The sequence below is a fragment of the Papaver somniferum genome, chromosome 6 (assembly GCF_003573695.1).
Source record: "Papaver somniferum cultivar HN1 chromosome 6, ASM357369v1, whole genome shotgun sequence".
NCBI lineage: Eukaryota > Viridiplantae > Streptophyta > Magnoliopsida > Ranunculales > Papaveraceae > Papaver > Papaver somniferum.
Window position 1 is genome coordinate 121,126,286 of NC_039363.1, and position 23,105 is coordinate 121,149,390.

Below are 23,105 nucleotides of genomic sequence, written 5' to 3' on the forward strand. Positions count from 1 at the left end.
AATTGTGTTTACCATGTTGCAACGGAACAATTAGGGCATTTCGACGAGGCCGAAGAACCTAAGCTCACCCAAATCGAATATGGCATAAAAACTCGTTGAGGACAAGCAACTCTATTTGACAATGATCATGGAAGGAGATACAAAAGAGAAGGAATTGAAGTTTAGGGAGTTGGTTTCTAACGTGAAATGGAGGAAGGGGTCTAAGAAGGCCGGTTATAAGTTTTGGATGCAGAAGCAGAGGGGATGCTCTGTTGGTCCTCTTACCCGTAGTCCGATCTATTTGTATCACCCGACCGTGGGAGAAGCCTTCGTACCATGCATAGTAATCTGTTGTTGCTTCGTAACCTTCATTGACATGCACCCAATCTGTAATGTCTACTGGCTTAGAGTGTCTAGTATTCCAATGCTTGGTATCAGGTTCAGGTTCGTAAACCACCTTTATGTCCGACACGTCATCCTCGCATTTGTCCAACTTGTGCTTGAACGGAGGTACATAGTCGTCATCGGGTGAATCTTGAATAAACCCAAGTTGACGCATGATTCTCATCGGATTATACATTGAAAAACCGTAAGGGTGAAACAAAAGGCCATGGTAATACACGACATCTTCCAATGCGCCAACTCTACCATCCTTATACGGATTAAATATTACCTCTTTCGCCGTGATGTTGTCAAATTTTTGGCGCATTTCTATCAACACATCAGTTTGTTCCTTATCCTGAGAACCGGTGAACAAGTATCGGGTTCCTGTTGGACTACCATTGCTCCAGTTTGGGTTGAGTTGCACGTCTTCATTATCTTTGAACAGTGAGGGGAAATGATCATAAATCCACACCTATAACAAGCATATTTGAAAATTTTAAAATAATCAAATAAACATAAAGATATTAAAGGAAAAAACGTACACAAAGAAGACAACTTTCATCAATCCAAATACCTGGAGTAGAGCAAAATTCCCATTAATTTGAGAAGTTCGTTCGCGATATCCCTGGGTAAGCTGACCATTCAAATGTGCTACTATGGCAGTTCCCCAAGAGTACTTGTTCACATCTTCTAAGGGATCCAAAAGCTGAAGAAGGTTGGCGCTGACCATGTTACCTTTGTTGTCGGGAAATACAACCGACGCAAGGACGTACAACAAATACGCAGCCGCGGCATAACGAAATTCCATATCAGAGAGAACACCCACTTTTTCTTTGGTTAATGTGTCAGCAAACATCGCCCTAATCTCTACAAGTTTGAACTCTTTCTTCGGGTATTTAGTTCCCAGCACGAAAAGCCCATCAGTCGTCTCTTTATCTCAGACAAACAAGTTCCTGGTCAATGCATAAATTTCATCCCAACTAAGCTTTTTCTTGAACTTGTCATTGGTGGATTTACCTTCGACCTGCAGGCCTAATATCTGTTCTGCATTATCAGGAGTCACTGCCATCTCGCCAAAAGGGAGTTGGAATGTGTCGACTTCACCGTAATAACTTTCACAGAAACTAGATACTGCGACCTTGTCATACGCAATCACAGAATTCACAATGGCATGATACAAACCGGAGTTTTAAACATACTCTCTAAATCTTGCACATTCACCTTCTAGCGGCCACAACTCCATTTTTTTAAAACAAGATTGGTGCCTGAAAAGAGGTTCGACATTCTTATGATCCTATAAAAGATAAACATGTAAATATTAAAAAATAAATAGAAAGTTAACATCAACTAATCAAATAACAAGCAAAGTTGGGATTCTTACGATTGTCTCATAGATGGTATGAGCCCACGATCCGGGATATCCAAATAGAACTTCACAGCCATCTCTAGGTTCTCCTCTAGGTTTACCACTGCGAAGAGGTTCCAGCAGCAAATAAGTAGCGGGAACGTGTCTCGCGCTGGGTGCAATATACGTTCCATCCTTCTGTACCCTCTTTGATGGCTTCGGATGTTCATTCTCTTCCTCCTCCTTATCACCATGATAATTACCTTCATCCTTTTCATCATCCTTATCACCAGCATCATTACCTTCATCCTCCTCATCACCACCATTATTACCTTCATCCCCTTCCTCCTCCTCATTACCACCATTAATTACCATCATCAGAATCATCACCACTACCATTCTCTTCATCATCATTATCACTCTCTTCTTCTTCTTCTTCTTCTTCTTCTTCTTCTTCTTCTTCTTCTTCACCTCGTACGTGAGGATCTTCTTGTATCTCATCTTCTTCATTATCGCTACTGTTAGCGGAAATAAAAAGAGAGGATGATTCCGACGAATCCGATAACTCATTACCTTTGTCTCTTGGTTCGCTGATAGAAAATGCTACCTCACTCGGCTTTTTTTCCGCGTAATGTACTGGCAAGTAAGTATTTATCGTGGCGGGGAGCTTTGGAAGGAGGAGTTATCATCATTGGAACCTTGTCTTTGGTATTCTTGGTACTATAGTTCAAACACACAAAAAAAAAAAAGAACCAAGAAGATATCAATTTTATGGTATCAGTTAAAGGGTCGTCAGTGGGATGATCTATAAAGCAAACGACCCTTCAATATAAGGTGACGACTCAAATATATATAATGACGACCCTCCAAATATTTGGACAGAGAGGGTGATTATTTTTCTTACAGGGTCGTTATCGTGTAACAATGGGTCATCAAAAAGGCAATGACGATCCTATGATGGGTTGACGACTCTAGGGCATATAGATAATTGACGACTATGGGATCTAAGATGATGACACTATCGTTTTTTGGAACAGAAGGCTGTTCGAGTTCCATCTAGAGTCGTTAACCAATAAAAAAGGATCGTCAAAACAGAGTCGTCATCTTCAACCTAATACAATAACGACTCTATTCTAGGGCAAAAAATGTTGAAGTAGCAGAATTAGGGTCGTCATCTTCAACCTAATACACTAACGATTTTTCATAGAATCCGCATGCAAATCAAAAGTCGTTAGGGGTTCCAATTTAGATACTAACGACCCTTACACTGATACTGCTAATTTTCAGTTACCGAACTCGGTTTCACAATCAAAATACAACAAAAAATCGAATAGAAGCTGGGTTTTAGTTCACATATCTTCTAATTGGAGCCATTTCTTTCTTGGGTTTCGATTTTATAGGTTTGGGAGTTCTTCCCTCAGCAACCTTGGCTTTTACCGTATCTACGAGATTAGGGATTTGAAGTGCTTTTCTAGCGGTCTGCTTTGTACGAGCCATGTTTGTAGAAGAATTTAATCGTCGATTAAAGCTTTATCATCGGCGATCACGTGATGAATCGGGTGGATTTTTTTTTCTTCAAAGGGGATCGTTAATGGTGGTGGAGAAGAGAAAGGGAGAAGAAGAAGATGAAGGGAAGAGGAAAGAAACTGATTTTGTGATTTAGTTTAGGGTATATGAATTGGGGGCCTAATTAAGGTTTCTAATTTGGTTAACTGATTTTTAATGTTTAGTATTAGTCAAGGATCAAATGGTATTTTCACAATCAGTTGAATACGCCCCTGATAATTTTGGGGTGCAAATAAAATGTCAAGGCCTCAAATTAGTTTTCATGGCCCCCAATTAAACGAGGCTAAATTACCAAACCTAATCCATCATGTATAAGACAGACAGATAGAATCGAATGCACGATATTTAACCATGGAAAATGGTTCGCAACTTTGTAAACGTTGCCTATGGGAAAATCCACTTAATTAGTCAACGAGACGGGAATTCCTTACTACAAATTAGTTTCTGATCGATATTGTAACCATATACATTCATGTGATGACATGTTCTATAGGCCACATAGTATTCTTAATTTCTTAGAGAAACCACGGTGGACGAGTAAAATCATAAATCTGGTTCAGAAAGCAGACTAAGTCGAACGGACTAAAGACTATAATTTAGACTAAAACCAAATCTCAGAGTATATTTGGTCTGAAACTCAGACCAAAACCAAATTTAGTCGAGCGAAGTTATAAAGTACGTTTGTTAATAGGCGAGCTTTTAAGTTACGTTTCATATGAAGCGTATGTATATTCCTCGTGCCGTTGGTGACGCGTGTATATAATTTACGCTTCAATGCGTTGGTAAAATGTACGCCCGACCAGACGTTGGTAAAGTGTACGCCTGATTATAGGCGGTCAATATAAGCTCGCCCCACTTAGACTAATGAAATATATACGCCCCATCCAGGCGTACGTTTTAAGGCCGCCCCGTTCATGCGTGCATAAAGCTCACGTCCCACACCGACTTGGTAATTTTCAAATCCAAGTTCAGACCCAGAGTTCTTCTGCTGCTATTCGATCTCTTGAATACCGGTACTTGTTTTGGAGTAGTATCATCGGTTGTAACATCAGATGAAGAGGATGAAAATCCTGCTGCTGTTGTGAATGAGGATTCAAGCATGGCAGCTCTCTGTCTTCTGATATGCCCACCTAAGGCCTGTCCGATAGAAAACTGTAACCCACAAATTGAACACTCGTGGATCTTTGGTTTTACTGCTTGTTGCTGGTTACTACTATTACTCTGATCATCTAACGTTGTTGGATCCATTAATTTTGGTTTCTTGTGTCTCGCTCTACGTCCTCCTAATGCTTGAAATGATGGAAACTGTCTATTGCATGTTTTGCACTCGAAAACACGACTCTGAGTGCTCATTGATGTCCTTTGTGCCTGAACCACGGATTGATAATCGACATGATCTCCTTGATTACGTGATAATAACATCAAGAACTTTACCATGTTTGCTATGCTGATATCTTCCATGTCCCCTCTACTTCTCTTGTTACTCATCATAATGACTTTGTAGTGATTTGATTAACTAGAAGGATATATCGAGGATTTTTATAGTTTCGAAACTATGATTTGCTTCTTAGAAAAGAGTTTGAAGTGTGAAATTGTTGTTTGGTAATTTTCGAACCTTAGAATTGAACGTGTGTATACAGTGAGCGGATATATAATGCTCGGCTGCTTTCAGGCGTGTATATGAGCAAACGCCGTGAGTAATATTTCTGTCCCTTGTTCCGGCGTAAATTATATGTACGCCCTATAACAGAGGTATATTTCTTCAACGCCTTCAACGCCCCGCAACAAGCGTAATGTATATGTACGCCTCAGTGGGATGAATTTTATAACTTCGCTCCACAGCAAACGAAGGCTATACTGCCGCTCGACTAAATATACTCCATTATCATACCGTGGCACCACGGACTAAACTCAAATTTTGTCGTTTTTTTGGGTCTTTGGTCTTTGGTTTTGATGGCACCATTGCAATTGCTGTCAAGGACCTATTTTTTGATCGGAGTAGAAGGAAATGTCACCAAAGAGAAGAAAATAAGAAGAAAATCAAGCAAACATCACTGACAAGCTAGTGATTAAAAAGAAAAGACCTACAAAAAGCTATGGAGGTTTAAATTCAAATCTTGTCAATTTTCCAAAAATGTGTTGATAGTTGATATTATCAAAATCCTTGAAGACCAAAGCCCATGTGTAAAGAGTGTGGGGATCAGTTGGGTGATAGATTTGTCCTTTAAGGCTCAAAGATTCTCGCATTTCTTTTAAGCCATAAACACCATGCAACATCAGCCAGCCTGTGTTCCATAAAAGGTTGCATCGCTTCAATGAAGAACCAACTACCCATGAAAGATAGCAGTTCCAACATCATATATGGCACAACAAAGGACCAATACAACGGTTGCTTGAAGTAAGACCATATGTTATAAGCAAAATAACAGTGAAGAAATGGATGAGTTGGGCTTCCGTCCTTAGGGCAGAAAACGCAAGCAGAAGGTACAACCAGAAGAAAAAGGCCACCTTTGGTGGGTATTTTTGGCGCCAAGTGAACTCGAATTTGTTAGAAGCAGGTGCTGTGAGCCGTGAACTAATGAAAGTAGATTAGCTAGAGCTTAGTTACGGTACTTTTTTTTTTTCTTTCTAACAACGCCCACTCTATTGCATCCTCTACATCGTCTTGGATATTTACTATCTCGAGATAAATCAGGAATTCCAGCATCGGACCTAGTGTTGCCTGAATTCAAATGCCTGGGAATAGCCAAATCCCGCTGCAGCTGGCTATTAGCCAAACGAACAACTTAATAACAAAAGCCCAAAACTCAGGCCTACAATACAAGTTTCTAAGACTAGTTACAGCCCGTTACCTCCTTCCGATTGAGTTAAGTCTCTCAGAGGCGCGTCCATAATCATGGAGCAAAAGCACGGAGCAAACAAAAATTTGGCCAAAAAACCAATTGCAGTGGTACGGAGGAGCATAACCAAATTTGATCGAATTTTCTAGAGTTTGGGACCAAATCTAGTCCCGAAACCTGACCAAAACTATATTTACTCGAGCAGAGATATAATCAGCATTTGAGAGTAGACGCATATAGAATCATCGTCTCGCAACAAGTGTAGAGTGAAGCATCCGTTTGATAGTGGAGCGAAGATATAAAGTTCCCCAACCAACTACACTAACAATCTGACGCAAGTATAATGTTCGCTTGATCACCAAGCACAAGTATAAGGTGAGCCCACATCAAGCGCAAGTATAATGTGTGGGTAACTAAATTTACTCCTTTTACCATTATGCTCCACGTCTAAAAATACCAATCTTTTTAGTCTCTAGTCTGATTTTTACTCTTTACTCCGTTTCATGATTGTGGATGCTCTAAATGAGCGACCTTGAAACCAATTTTGAAGTGACCCCACTGGTAGATCATTCTTTTGACTTCATTTATAATTGTGTTTTCCTCTTGGTGTGTTTTTCATCCATAATTCTACTATTTCTATTCAATCCACCCTGCACATAAGATTGCAAGAAGTAACCCTATATATTTAGTCATGATTTTTGGGGAAAATATTTATTTGTTTATTTTTTTGATAAAAATGATTCCATTTCATTGATAGCAAACCATGATTACAAGGTGATTAAGTACATCAAAAAATCATTATAGGACAAGAAGAACATACCGTAAAAGTACATGGTCGAATATTCCGATAAGAAGAAGAGAAGGAATACCGGGAACGACAAATTACAAGTATGAAAGAGTCGACTAAATAGGAAGAAGGATGGTCTTCTAAACACGATCTGACCGTTTGATATTGAATCTTGTTTGAAAAGAGATACTACATAGAAGGAGTTTTCTGTCTAATTCTTGACCGAAAGAATCCAAATTTCGGTGACTAGAGCATGACGCCGGAGTACTTAAAACACCATGCAACCAAAGTAGAGTCGCCATTAATGCAAGGAATAAGCGTGACAAACACGCAATAAGAAATACCTTGAAGATGCAGTAGAAAATCCCGAAGGCGGAGAGTTGACATCGCCGGAGACGACGCCGGAAAACTAAAAAACTTAAAGGAAATCTGAACCATAATCTTCTATCTATGAAAAACACTAAAGAACAGAAAATAAAACTTCTACTGCCCAGATCTACTCTAAAAGGAGCATATCTGAGTAGTTAACACTCGTCGGAAAACTTGTTTCCCTTGCCAGAAATTGCCTGTGGATGGGGAGGGTGAAAGGAGAGAAAAGGTTTGGATATCGGAAAAAATAATTTTCAAACCATAAAAAGTCCCGAACCAAAAAACTAGTGGCAGACGGATGCATACTGGGGTCAAGGGGTCTGCTTAATGGATTTGGCTCCATTGAAAGTTCCAAAGGGCGATCTTGCAGTCATTCTTAAGTCTTTGGGCGAAAGTTACTCATCTTTTTAGTATGTTATCTTTTCTTTTTTACTATATTATTTCCATTCTGCACTTTTCTCCCCCTTCTTATTTATGTCTTTGACCGAGCGTAATTTTGAGATCATATAATTATTTGTATTTACTAAAACATATTATATTTTGTCTTGAAGATGAGGTAGTTTACGAAATAGGGATGACATCCCTAGAATTAATAAATTCACGAACCAAAATTACAGACGGTCGAATGTTACGGCTCCGTCAATGATTCGATGTCTCGTCGCTTCGATAAATCCCGTGACCCTCACACATTTTCGGCGCCATGGAGCTAGACCAGTGAGTTATTACGCTTTAAATAACTTAAAAAACCATAACTTATTACTTGGGAATTTGTTTTTAACTGCAAATATTAAACCTTGATTTAACCGGTGAACTTGCAACTCATGAGTGTTAATAGAGATCGCAACATTCTCACAATCCAGCTCAAAAATGACTTTATTATATCCCAAGTCTTCAATCCACTTCGCTGCTTTCTCCAAAGTTTTGCATTCAAATGTTAATCTCCAAATTCAGCATCCACCTCCTCTTCCAGCCTGAGTCCTTTAACTCCTAAGCATTACCCTGCAGAATCACAAACAACAAGGCCAATACTACCATTTTTGATGTCAGATATATATGAAACATCCAAATCAATCTTCATAAAATACTTTTCAGGTGGTAACCACTGCTTGATCAGTATAGCAAGGTTTCTATTCAAGTTACTAGTTGAAATAGAAAGATCGTATTGCTGAGTTAAATTGTATCCTAATTATTGTCCCCCATGGATTGGGTTTAGTATTCTGAAACACCAAAATACATCTGTCCTTCCGAATATGCCAAACCACCCAAATTAATATGCAAATATTACTTTTCATGAGCCATAAAACTATCATTCAAATGCATATCATTAGATGTAAACCAACTTATCACCCGTTCATGAAAAGTACTAAGATTGTGTACAATGACATAGATATTCACATCCATACCCGTCCATATATCTCTAGAAAAATTACACACCATAAACAAATGATTAACATTTCCATATTATCATTGCAGAAACTACGATGCAACTCAATATCTTGTTCGTATCTGGCAATTTTATCTCTAGTGGGCACTATATCTTTTAAATATTTCCAAAAAAATAACTGAACTCTATGAGGAACTAACATGCCAAAGTTTTTTCCAGACATTACTAGGAATAATACCCCTATGAACTTGTTCATTGACATAATTACTGCATATTGTGTTGTAGGCATTCTTGACGGAAAACTTTCCTTTCCTGTTAAGTTTCCATATAAATGAATCATTACCAGTCGTAAAAATATTCATATTTAGAATAACATTAGCAGTAAGGAAGTAATGAGATCAATAATCCAAGATCTGGTGTCAGGTGGAGATAAATCAGAGATAAATTTTTTTTTTTTAAAAAGGCTAGAAAATCCAGTAACTGGAATAGGTGGGTTATTATAACCAATAACCCAACAATCTAACCAAATGTAAATTTTAGTAACACCGAACTACCCACATATGGTGGAGTTGGGACACTTCAAGATCAGAATAAATGCTTCTCCAAATCCAAGAACACTCATCTTTTTGAGTTTGTTCAAATGAAGAATGCTACCATGTCTTCCATATTTAGCTCTAACAATTTGCATCCAAAGTGCATCCTCATCACTACAAACTTTCCAAGCAAGTTTAGTAAGTAATGCAGTGTTAAAATGTTCAAGATTTCTAAAACCGAACCCCCTAAGGCTTTAGGAGTACTAAGCTTACTCAAACCAATAAAGTAGATACCTCTTTTATTTTTGTAACCCCACGAAATTTGTCTGTGCATTGTATTCATTTGAGCAATCATATTTTTAGGAATTATAAGTTATAACTCCCCATTTGATGAGATGGAAAAGCATTAAGAACATGTTTAACCATAATGGACCTAGCAGATTGATTCATGGTATTACCTTTCAAATTCTTGAGTATAAAATCAAAAGCATACATAATAGATTTGAAAGCTTTAGTTTTGTTTCTACCAAGAAGGAGAGTGACACCCAAATATTTATCAATATTTCAGACATGTTAAGTGATGTGTTTGTAGAAGTGGTAAGAAAAAGATTCGATTCTCAGACTTGTAAATATTTGTTTTTAGACTTAATTCTAAATTAAACTAACAAATATGTACAGGATAATAACACCATCAAGGGATACTAGGACTTGGGATTCTACCAATTTTCATATTCACGTGGTTTAACTATTAATTTTAGATAATTATACCTCACATAAAAAAAAAATTGACTGTGATTCTTTTCCAAGGTAGATTTTTTAAAAAATTAGATGCAAATTATAAACATGGCACATTATAAGTACCTAAGAATAAGCATATGCCATCAAACAAGATCACAAGCTAATATCTTTCAACTGTTAGATCGAACTTAGCTTGTTACACACAAATGAAAAGTGACTTCATTTAGATATGAGTAACCGTACCTAAACATGCACACCTTTGTTGGCTCAACAATAGTTAACCGAAGTTAGCCATATGAACACTTTCATATAAACATTATTCATCTTAACCATAACTAGTTCAAATGACTCAAATGAAACTAGTTCTAGAGTTGTTCAATTGTTTATATTCTCATAGAAGTATACAAGACACAATTAAAGTAAAATCGATTTTGATTCACTAGAATAAATTCATGAACATTATAGCCACGGTTTTCAAAAGATTGTATTCCTTAATATATAAATGTATTAGTTCATGAACAAACCGATTTTAGAACATGACCCATTCAAGTATGCAAACGGGTACGCATACATAAAGAGCCGTACTTGGACTGTGTTTGCCAGTATGCAAACGGGTACGCATACTTCCGTACACTTTCAAGTTTCAGTTGAATCCAGTACGTGTACTGGTACGCATAGTATAGTACCCAGACTTCAACTGACTTCGCTAGTACACGTGCATGTACGCATACTCTAGCTCCCGGACTTTACCTGACCTCTAGTATGTATACGGGTATGCATACTAAATTCCGGTCTTGGATCAACACATATGCAAGTACGCATACTGTGCACATAATCCAATTATGGTTAACTGTTCTAAACTCCAAATTCAATCAATGAAACATTCTTAGAATACGACAATAGATGTCTCACACAAACTATTAGCTTCGAAGCAATTTTCAAGTGATCAAATGATCAATATGAAACATTCCGAGTCTACATTAAATGACTGTCTCACACAAATCATGTAAGATGTAATAAGGCGATTTTCGCATGATCATCTTTTGACTTTCATCAAGAATATAAGATGAAATTGGTTAAAGCGAAAGCTTACCAACACATATTTCGAGAAATATGTAAGCGAGTTAAACTCAACTCAAAATATCAAATGTGTATAATCGAAGTCTATATAGTTATACGACTTTTGTCTTAAATAGGAGATAGAGTAGATATACTTTTGAGTGATATATGAGTTCAAGTCTCCACATACCTTTTATTGATGAAGTTCCACAAGCTCCCCTTAGTATTTCTTCGTCTTCAATCGATGAATGCCGTGAAGTTTAATGCTCAACTACACTTTCTATCATTATCCGAGACTTAGCTATAAGTAGACTAGAAATCAAGACTTATAATTTTGGCAATTAAACTTGACAACAAGCTTGAGATAGCAACGCTTACGAGTTCGACCGAGCAGTGCTCTAATAATTAGATTTAGGGTTCTCTGGTTATGAATTCACTTGGAAAAACCATATATTAGGAAGTAAAAACATTCAAAAAAGACTTGACTAAGCTTATCATAATTTTGAATGGCTTCTACAATTCCAATATGCTTCTTAAACTCAGTTAGTAGAAGTAGGTTCCGACCATAGTCCTATCTCCATGAACTTAGACTCTACTTTCAATAAGCTTAAATGGGTCTTTAAATTTTTATGACACTTGGTTAAACGAGCCCTCTTGTAATCAAGATTGAATTCTTGGAACAACTGCATATCTAAGGGCACTACATCATCTCTAGTTATTAATCTTAAAACTCTAGGACTGAGTCTGCTAGATTGTAAGAAAAATATCCTTAGAAAACCAACTAAAATAATATGAATCACTCTTAAACAAATAAAAATATTAAAACACTCTAGACCTTCCTCAGTAAATAATAAGCTATTAGAGAGAAGCTTAAGATTTTTGAACAACTTTATGACATCAAAGAAGCTATGGCAAAAAAAAAAACTCTAGAGGTAACTCCATAACCCTAGGAGAAAAGAACACTAAATGCTTTCGTACTATAACTCTTAAAATACGGAAATAGAACTCGATTGGTTGTCTCATAAGTAATATAGAATCTGAAATCAGTCATGTCTTAGCTGAGTACTTTAATAATCTCTTTTTTTATGACCCTGTGGATGTTTCACAATATCGCAATATGTTTTGCAATATTCCAATTTGCATTTCTAATGAGGATAACGCTGCCTTGACAGTTATCCCTTCAGGCGAAGAAATTTTTAATCTCAAAAAGAGAATAAAACCAAAAAAATCTCCAGGACCTGATGGGTTTTCGACAAGTTTCTTTAAAAATATTGGGGTACTTTTGGACCCTTGGTGGTCCAGATGAATACAATAATTCTTTTCCTCTAAATATCTGCACAAAAAAAAATTAACAACACACATCTTTTCATCAACCATAAATATAAGTATCCTAAAGACCCTAGTGTGTTCAGACCAATAAAACTATGTAAAAATCTTAGTCAACAAAATCAAACCCCTTCTTTATTCCTTAATCCCTCCTTTCATTTGCATTCGTTAATTCTAGGAAAATACTGTATCAGATAGCATTATAACATCACATGAAATGGTCCATTCTTTTAAAGAGAAAAAAACAAAAACATGAAGTTTAGGAGTCAATATAGACATGTCTAAAGCATTTGCCAGAGTCAACCGAGATTTTCTTCTAAAAACTCTTAAAGCTTTTGGATTCTATCCAGTTTGTAATTGAACAATGAATTACCACTTTATCTATCTCCATTCTTCTTAATGGCTCTCCTGGAAATTTTTTTCACCCCACCAGAGGCCTCAGGCAAGGATGAAATGATGAGGGTACCCAAGTACACCACAATTTTTTTCGTTTCAACCTATAAGTCCAATACCAATTTTGATGGTATATGGACAAAGTTGATACAATGCGACAATAAGGTATACACTTGATAATAGTTACGGTATGAAACCGATATACTATAGGATCACAATCAAGTGTCTTGGGTTAACGTACAAGTGTATTTAATTTTAACTATAATAAAACAATTATAATTTTGGAATATAAAGTAAATCACACAACAATATTTTGTTAACGAGAAAACTGAAAATACAGAAAAACCACGGGACCTAGTCCAATTTTGAATACTCTCAAAATTAAGCCGATATACAAGAACAAATCCAACTTCGTATGGTTATAACCAAGAAAATCTACCTCTAGCTACTTAGTTCCCCAGTATCCATGTGTCTACAACCATCTGGTCAACTCACGTGAATCCCAAGATAGAAATCACTACCTTGAGTTGCTTTAACAATGAAAGTCTTAAGCACTCAACCCCTTTTGATCGTATTCCGAACATTAAAGGAACAAAGCCTTTTGTTAACTCCTCTATCAATCATTAAGAATAAAGATATGTCGAGTTTTTATAGAGGCTCTTCCGTTTAAAAAAATAAACTCTTTTGTTGGGTAAGATCAATCAAGATCTGAAATAATCAGATCTAGATTCACAACTATCAGATTCAGATACTGAAGAATACCACCAAATGATAGTTGTTGATCTATACAACTACTTGATCGAATATATCAAAAATAACTCAGATCTTAGTCGGATCCCATCCAATCAAGATGTATGCCTAAAGTAATATCACAAGATGCTAAATCAATCAGAAAAATCTTCTTGTCTTCAAATCTTCAATTGTACACAAAAAACTTGATTTCACTTATGATCGATTACACACAGAACATAATATGTTAAAAATAGATGATCACAAGTTGTCTTCAGATCAAAAAATAGTTTCGAAGATCCTGTCGATACTTTGATCTAGTTTGAGTGAACTTATGACAGAAGATACGGATCTCAAGAATAATTAAAAAAAAAGTTTCAACAACCGTTAGTCAATCAAATCAATAATCGAAAATTAGATATCAATGCTCTTGTTTAGTTTCCCACCAATGGTACTTGATATAGCTTATTGATCCCAGAATAGTCTTTAAGTAGGCGGACGTAAGAGATTTCGACTAATTAGGGTACTTTCCTCTCTGATATAGTATTACAAACAATACCAGTTGTCAGATCCACCGGTAACAATGAAGTTCGCCTGGCTAAGGATAGTTTGTAAGAAGAACAAACTTCTCTATTTATATACCAAGGTTGTTTGGACAAGAAGGAAATTCCAAAACCGAAAGATTCTCAAGATATGCAATAAAGTACCTAATTTAGGTTTTAATATTTCCAACTAATATCCAACCTGTAATTCCGAAATTTCTCTTTAAAAAATATCTAATATTAGTTTAACACTTAACTAATATAATTTTTATAGAGATATGTTTTGATTGCTGGAAAATCATATTATTGGAAAATCTTAATCAAAATAGGATCACCTTGATTATCAAGGTTTATGTAATGTTCAAATTATGTTGACATCTGGAACTTTTTTATCTAGAAAACCCTAATTTCAAACTTACACAAAACCGTAAAGTGATATGTGAATGATGAAAATCGATTTTTCTCTTGGGAACGGTTCTACCATGACTCCCAACGTAGGTTAGGATTGGTTATACCAAGACTCCAAATATAGGTAGGGATTAGTTCTACCATGACTCCCAACAAAAGCTAGGATTGGTTCTAACAAGTCTCCTAATATAGGTAAGGATCGGTTCTACCATGATTCCCAACAAAAGCTAGGATCGGTTCTACCAAGAATCCTAATATAGGTATGGGTTGGTTCTACCATGATTCTCAACAAAAGCTAGGATCGGTTCTACCAAGTATCGCAAGATAGGTATGGGTCGGTTCTACCTTGACTCTCAACATACATTAAGATTGGTTCTACCTGTATTCCCACCTTAGGTTCGAATTGGTCATCCAAAAGATCTTCATAGAAAACCGGACAAAATACCTATTGATTTATTTTTGATTGCAAAGAAAGTTCGTATATGTACTTCCTTTAAACTTATGTAATGAAACATAGTTTCCTAGGATGAAATCACACCTATATCAAATACACAATCAAGTAACAAATTACTTAAATTATGTCGATGTCGCATTTCCGAAGTTCAAAAGATAAACGTTATATTTCGTAATTCAGTATACTTCATTGAAACTTTAATCATACTAATATGAACAAGTCTAATACTATAGTATCATATACATAACCTTGCATGTTATGAACGACTTGAAAGAAACGAATGGAAACAAGTCAAGTTAGTATCACTAACCTCAAGTGGAAAGATGATGTCTTCATTGTAGTCGATACGTATTCACGTTCTTCAGTTCTTCAGAGTAATACTTGTGTGTCTCAACACTCATAGACTTTCTAGTCTAACCTAAATGAAGTTGACTCTAGTAATTTAATCACGTGACCCTAATTGAGTTTTAATACTAAAATTTGACAACCAAACTTGGCATACCAACGCTTGGTGGGTTCAACTGAGCAATGCTCTAACAAAGAATATCCTTTATCTCCTTATCTATTCATAATTTGTGTAAAAATATTTTTAGATATATTCTCTCTCTTTAAAGGAAAAACCATGGGGTTAAGCTAACTCCACCATGCTTTCCTATCTCTCATCTTTTTCTTTTTTTCTTGATTGTCTGCCTATTGTGAAAGCATACCTTGTAGAATGTAAAAACTTACTTATAGCTATTGAAACTTTCAGTAAAGCATCTGGACAACTAATTAACTTTGATAAGTCTGGTTTGTTTTTCAGTAAAAAATGCGTCATAAACACTAGAGGATGATTTCCAAACTTCTTAAAATCAAACAGATTAACCTAAAGGAATCGTACTTAGGAGAGCCACTTTTCATAGATAGATCCAAAATAAAAGTTTTTGATTCCACTATGAGGAAAATGGAACTAAAAGCCAAGGTTGTAAGAGAAAACTTCTCTCTCAGCCCAGAAAATTGGTTTTAAATAAGTATGTCCTGGATAGCTTACCGACATTCCAATTGGGATGATTTATCATTCCAAAAAATAAATAACCCACAAAATAAATGTCTCACAAAGGGACTTATGGTGGGGGAAATGAGTCTAGTGCTAAAGGCTTTTATCATAGATCTTGGAGAAAACTATGTAAACCAATGTGCGAAAGAGGCCCATGTTTCAGAGATGTACACTTAAATAATATAACAATGTTAACAAAAGTAGTTTGGAGATTGATAAATAAACCAAAATCCATGCGGCCTCTTCCTTAAAACCTTAACACTTTAAGAAGAAATTCCTTCTGAGAGCCAAAGCATCCCCTCTAACTCTTAGATATGGAAGGGCTTAAAATTTTTCAAACAAAATCGTATCTAGGAAGTGGGGGGGTGAGGAATAAATAAACATCTGGGATGAGATCTGGGCACCAAACTTGGAAGATTCTTTGGCACAATTCAGGAATAACTCCAACAACCATTTAACACTCGTTGTAGATCTTTTAGATGTCAACAAAAAGTGTAACTCCACTCTCATTCACTTTATCTTCCCTTCTTATATCGCTACCAAAATAAGTAATATCAAAGTTTTCACTTACTTTGATAATAATCCTAGGGTGGACAAGATAAAATGGATCTTAACCCCTTCAATTGAATTCACTGCGAAATCCATGTATAAAAAGCTGAATTCACCTGGCCTAGATTCAACCAATCTAAATATGCAGGATAACTTTTGAAAGGATTATGAAATTTATAAATTTCTCAAAGAATAAATTATTTTTTCTGGAAATGTCTGCAGAATGCGCTTCCCATAAACTTAGACTTTTCGAATTGTTAAAGATATATCACATTCTTGTTAATTTGGTTGTGGTAATAATGAAATTGTAGAATACTTGTTCTTTCATTGTCCTTTTGCTAAATCTGTGTGGCTTCTATCTCAAAATCCATATAGTTTAACTTTCCACCCTCAAGTATCTTTATTAATATATCTTTAAAGAATGGATCTCAGATTTCCAGTTCTCTATGACCTCTGAAATTACCATAGCCAAAATGTGGTTCACATCGAAAGGAAGATGTGTCATAGTTTTTTCAAGGAAAACGAAACACACCATATCAAGTACCCCTAAAATTACAAAGACATCCAAATTTCTGGTCTGATCAAATAACAATAATATTTAAAACAACATCACAAAGGAAATTTGGACAACTTGTATATAACCTGAAACAGGGACCCAAAATATTAATACCGATCCTTCTTGGATCTCCAAAAATTATGCATCTCCTAATTCTCAGAAATATTGCAAGTAAATTCAAAAAGGCAAGAGTAGAACCAATCTCAGAGAGCATCCCGGAAGAAGCAAAAGCATTAATAGGTCTTCTCCAAGCAGCAACTTGGGCCAAAGAGGAGCATGTGCATAATTTTAGTATAAAGGGTGATTATAAGAATCTCATGGATATTTTGAATGGATGATCTGTCTCAATTTCCTAGCAGAGTAAGTTGGGCGCTTTGGATGAAACAAACAAATTAATAGCGTGTTGCCAAAAATTTATTGGTTTGAAATTTGTTCGTAGGTATGGCAATGAAGTAGATAATACCCTTACCAAAAAAGCTAGAAACTTTATATGTGATCTTAATTGGGAAGGAATGCCTACCGATGGTATCTGATTTATCTTAATCTATATTATTGATAATGCTTATTTTTGTACGTATTATGGTGTTTTATGTGTATGTAGGTGTTTTTGGAGAAATAAACTCTTGCGAAAAAAATTTACTCAAAATATGATATTTGAACCTCCAGAGACACCTCAGAAATGTGTTAAAGGAACCCAGAAGAGTTGATAAAGACATCCATGAGTTTTACTATTTACACCCCAAAATTACTAATTACAGCCTAAAACTACTGCTTGCATCCCACAAATTTCTTTGCACCACAAGATTGCTATTTGTATCACCAATTGCTAAAGAGACCCGTTTTCTGATAAGGGGCACCATTTTCTTCCCAATTTGAATAGGATTTTGGCGAGAAATTAGGATTTCATAGGCAGAAATTAGGGTTCGGCTTTTGAAGGTGCTTGAGGGAGATTCAATTGCTGGATTTTGTTTTGATGGATCTGTTTGGGCTTAACATGGATGTTATGGTTGATTGATTTGATAGAACTGGGCTGGATAATCAAGTGAAAGAAAAATATAGGGCTCAGGTTTTTCCTTTAACTGCCACGAGTTGATTGAGATATTTTTCAAGGATTTCATAAGCTGCAGCCTGTTTGGTATTGTGTGGGATGAAGAAGGAACGTGTTGGAGTGTGTTGATTGAAGAAAATAGCGTGGAGAAGATAAAAAAGAAAATAATTCCTGTAACTCGGAAATAAAATATTACAGAATTTTGAGAAGTTATTATAGAGATTCGGACGTGTTGTTGGGTATAAAAGGGGGTTATTGGAATCTAAAGAAAAATAATCGAGAGTTTGGGGAAGTTTAGAGAGCAAGAATAGGAGAAATCAGAAGTTGCAGGAAAGTTCTTTGCTACAACGTGCTCAAGAACACGAAGAACATTGATCTGCTCAGGTTAGTCACAGATCAACAAAACTGTCGCATCCAGTATTGCTTGCTAAAGACTTTTAGTGACAGCCGATTACCTTTTGCAACTGTTTCTCTGTAACAATGGGTTTTGTAATGCATTTTTAAAGCGTTACTATTCTCTGTTTTATTATAATTTCATCTTTTTAAACACATTTTGAACAATGAATTCATATTTTGAGCGTACTTCCAACATGATGAACTAAACCCAATTTCTGGGGTGACGGAGGAACCTATTCTGCCAATAAAAAAGTGGTATTTCCTATTTTATTAATTTATGCAGTTATATTTATGATTTTGCTTTGAATAGAAATTGAGTTAATAATTTTTGTTAAGCAATTGTGATTTCTATTGATGGAGCATGCTTAGCTTAGGGTTTTGATGTCCCATGCTTTCAATTTACAGTTGTTACTTCTAAAAATCTACTTTGGCAATATTTTAGAATCAAATTGAACGTGTGAACAATTGCATAACTATAATTAATGAATTTAAATCACTTTGATATTTATAAATAGTGGAATTGTTAGCCTGATTTCTCTACAACCTTGATATCAACTTAAAATTGAGTTTTATTTATTTAGCTTTAGAAATTTAAATTAGAATCAAAATCTTTACAAGTTTGAGAATCAAATCTTTTCCTTCCAGTTTCTATAACACATCACCTTCCATTAGACAAAGTCTTGAAATAGATCGTAATCACCCCTTCATATTAGATAACTCTACTCTTAAATCATACTAACAGTGTTTGTTAGTCTTTTACTATGAATTACCCTTTTTTTTTTTTTACTTATTTGGCTTTTTTGACTTTCATGACCGTGGATGCTCTAATCCCTCTCCTACGAATTTAGTCGGGAGTAGAGGCTTAATGAGGCATATGGTCAAAATAGACCGAGACTTTATCTGGGGTGATCCCTCCAGGGTGGAGCCATCCCTATCCACTGTAAGAAAATAGAGAATTGGTATGTTTCCCTTTCGTTTCTAGGCCCGAAATAAGCTGATCTGCTGAGTCCAGTCCAGGAATCCATGAAATTCAGATGCAGGACATGTGGAACGGTCGTATAATGAACCTCGAGAGTTTTAATGGCTGTAGACCTCACACTTCAACAACCACTTTGTTATGAAATGCCTCTCAATTCATACAAGACTTCAGTTATCCAGGTGCCACAAAACCATGAGTAGGGTGTATACGTGGGACAAAATAAGGAATGATAGTTTGATCCAACGGACTATGTAAGTACCACCTGACCCCATGAACTGCCGTTGTTTTTCTTAGTTAGAGCCCATGACAAAGCACGTGCACCGTTAAGTCATTTAGTTAGGTGTGCAGGATTTTCTTGGCCACCCACTTACTTGCATGAGAATGGTCGGTAAGGTTTATACTCGTGCAATATTTTTTTCTTTCTTGGCCACCTATTTGTGGATATATAATTCGGAAACAGTTTTTCAAATATTGTTAAAACAAGGTTGTTATGGACGAGTAAAAATTAGTATGGGTGAAATGGACACCAAAAAAATAGCAAGAATGAATCTAGATTCATTCTGATTTAAACTTAAAAAATAGCGAGGATGAAACTCGATGCATCCTCATATAAATCAAAAATAAAAAAAGATATTTGAAATGGGTAGGATAAACTATTTACATCCTGGATGTGTTTATATTCTCGTCCATTTAAACAGTATAAAATTTTACATATCTTTTTCATCCAGAAATTATTATTATTGGGTTAATTGACCGATTTTATGTATATAATTCGATGCTGCATAGAATGCAGGTATAATAATGCACACATTGACATTGATTCATGTAACCCTACCACCATAGGAGTTCATGTCCTAATTTAATCGAACTGTTTGACTGATATGAGGATACTAAATACTTTAAAGTGTTTTCTTTGATCAAAGGTTTATAATCTGAATAAAAAATATGCATACATATTTGAACAACTTTGTACGGTGACCTGCTAGATCCAAATCACGATCCCAAGTTCCAACAACATAACCGAATAATTGGTCGTTTGTACTTGTCTTTTCTCTTTTGTCTACCGCAAAAGAGCTTTTCTGATAGTGTTCTGATAGTGCCAAGAGGATATATACTTTTCTGTGCTAACTTGGCTTTTCATTTGGTCGAGGCAGATTCTCGCATTTGAGGTAGGTAACTAGGTAGTTTTTAGTTCAAGAGTTTCCAATTTGAATATATAAAAAACAACAACCCCAAAATAACATGGAGTACTGATATTTGGGTATTATGACTTAAGACCACCAACATTATTAATGGGAGGTGCCAGTTTACGATGGAGATATCAGAATTTATATAAAATCGATTTTTTTTAGCTAGTCTTACATGCATTTGGGTATATTTCCCGATAAACTAAACTGACACCTGTTGGAAAATTGACACTAAAACAGGGTGAAGAAAAGAATGTTGTATTAGGGTTCAAGGCTCTAATGTTGTACCATAACCACTGCAATAACTTGGTAGTACCACATTGAACTTAGTTTATCTTTTTCAAAATATAACATAAGTTGGGTTTCCGTTATTGGTGATCAAACTTCTTTCACAGACCTGAGTCCCATCTCCTTACACTTTATTGAATGCACATCCTTTGGTAGACACTTTGTGAAAGGGTCTGCCAAGTTATTTTTCGATTCAATATAGTTTACTGCAACTACTCCCCTTTTGAGTAATTGTCTGACAATCTGATGTCTAAGACTAGCATGTCTTGACTTTCCATTATAAGTCTTGTTTGAGACCTTATAGATCGTGTCCTGATTGTCACAATTAATCATAACAGAAGGAACTGGCTTCATCCATAATGGGATTTCTACTAGTAAATTTCTAAGCCATTCTGCCTCCTTACATGCATCTGTAATGCAATCAATTCTGACAACATTGTTGAATCAGAAATGCAGGTCTGCTTCTTGGAACTCCAAGACACAACAACACCTCCCAATGTAAATATCCATCCAATGGTAGATTTGGATTTGGATTCTACATTGTTCCAGTTCGCACCACTGTATCCTTTTAATACAGCGGGATATCTCTGGAAGTGTAAACCATAATTTATGGTTCCCTTCAAGTAAGCCAACACTCTTGAAATTGCTTTCCAATGTTCAATTCCAGGGTTACTTGAGAAACGACATAACACTCCCACTGCTTGGGCTATGTCCGGTCTTGTGCAATGCATAACATACATAAGACTGCCAACAACACTGGAATACTCGAGTTGTTTATGAGCTCTATCAGTGTTCTTCGTTAACTTCACACTAGGATCTAGAGGGATAAGTGCTGGTTTGTGATCAAAATGACCATATTTCTTGAGAAATTTCTCAATGTAATGAGATTCGGTTAAGACCAACTCATCTCCCTTGCTTAAGATTTTAATTCCTAATATCACATCAGCCTCCCCTAGATCTTTCATGTCAAAGTTTGAACTAAGGAATTTCTTAGTTTGTTCCACAATAGACAAGTCAGACCCAAAAATAAGCATGTCATCAACATACAAGCATAGAATCACGAACTCAGATTTATCTTCTGTACTATAGATACACTTATCAGCATCATTCACAACAAAACCATATGACAGAGCTACTTTGTCGAACTTCTCATGCCATTGCATGGGAGCTTGCTTCAAGCCATAAAGAGATTTCACTAGTTTACACACTTTCTTCTCTTGGCCTGACAATATGAAACCTTCAGGTTGTTTCATATATATCTCTTCTTCTAAATCACCATGTAGAAAAGCGGTTTTGACATCCATTTGATGTACAACTAGCTTATGAATAGAAGATAGTGCAATCAAGCAACGAATAGATGTGATTCATGCAACAGGTGCATATGTATCAAAGTAATCAATACCATGTTGTTGTTCGTAACCCTTAGCAACCAATATGGCCTTAAAATTATAAATGGTACTATCAGCATTCAACTTTCTCTTGAATATCCATTTACATCCTATTGCCTTAGCACCAGGAGGTAAATCACAATATATCCAAGTTCCATATGTCAAATGGGAATGCTTTTCATCATTGATAGCTTCTTTCAAGAAATTAGCATCTCTGGAGCTTATTGCCTCAGCATAGGTTTTAGGATCACCTTCATCATGCATATTATACATGGTGGTGCTAAGAATTTCATTCTTATCACCTTCTACAAGATAATATTTGAATTCTGGGCCAGGCTTTCTCTCTATTCTTCCTCTCGTACTTTTTGTAGGTTCAATATATTCAGTAGGAACTTAAATATCATTGTTTTGTGTAGAGCAGGAAGGTTCATCATTGTTATCAGTCTCCATTGGTTCTAGACTTGGTAACAATGGGTATTCAGTGGGTAGTGTCTGAGAACTTGTCCTTGTCATGCTTTCAAAAAATTCCACATCTACAGATTCTATAATCTCAAAAGTGTCAAGGATTAAACATCTGTAGGTAATACTATTAAGAGAGTATCCAACAAAAGCACATTTATAGGCCCTATTTCCTAGCTTTGGTCTTTTAGGATCAGGATTTCTAACATACGCTAGGCAACCCCATGCTTTAAGTCTTTTCAAATTAGGTTTTCTCTTAAACCACAGTTCATAAGGGGAAACATTCTTCTTTTTCAAAGGTACTCTATTCAAAATATAGCATGCAGAAAACATGGCTTCACCCCACAAAGAATTAGGCAAACCAGAACTAATAAGCATAACAT

At 35.9% G+C, this 23,105-nt stretch overlaps 2 protein-coding genes across 2 annotated transcripts; both read right to left on the reverse strand.

Annotated features, from left to right (window-relative positions):
* Nucleotides 1-4,186: 4,186 nt before the first annotated feature.
* On the reverse strand, nt 4,187-4,762 carry LOC113291401 (zinc finger protein ZAT12-like). Its single transcript, XM_026540937.1, has 2 exons — nt 4,652-4,762; nt 4,187-4,615 (listed from the first exon to the last, which is right to left on the reverse strand). Exons 1-2 carry the CDS (start codon nt 4,760-4,762, stop codon nt 4,187-4,189), a joined length of 540 nt encoding a protein of 179 aa, XP_026396722.1.
* A 16,203-nt stretch (nt 4,763-20,965) lies between these two features.
* LOC113291402 lies at nt 20,966-22,527 on the reverse strand. Its single transcript, XM_026540938.1, has 3 exons — nt 22,381-22,527; nt 21,614-22,047; nt 20,966-21,302 (listed from the first exon to the last, which is right to left on the reverse strand). Exons 1-3 carry the CDS (start codon nt 22,525-22,527, stop codon nt 20,966-20,968), a joined length of 918 nt encoding a protein of 305 aa, XP_026396723.1.
* Nucleotides 22,528-23,105: the final 578 nt, after the last annotated feature.

Excerpts from the sequence above, each read along its gene's own strand:
- LOC113291401 (XM_026540937.1), bottom strand. The coding sequence starts at position 4,762 with ATGAGTAACAAGAGAAGTAGAGGGGACATGGAAGATATCAGCATAGCA. Across the intron at positions 4,616-4,651 it reads ATCATGTCGATTATCAATCC|AGTCGTGTTTTCGAGTGCAA; the intron begins GTGGTTCAGGCA and ends ATGAGCACTCAG.
- LOC113291402 (XM_026540938.1), bottom strand. The coding sequence starts at position 22,527 with ATGCATGATGAAGGTGATCCTAAAACCTATGCTGAGGCAATAAGCTCC. Across the intron at positions 22,048-22,380 it reads ATTTACCTCCTGGTGCTAAG|CAAGCTCCCATGCAATGGCA; the intron begins GCAATAGGATGT and ends TATGGCTTGAAG. Across the intron at positions 21,303-21,613 it reads AGTGTTGTTGGCAGTCTTAT|AATTGATTGCATTACAGATG; the intron begins GTATGTTATGCA and ends CAATGTTGTCAG.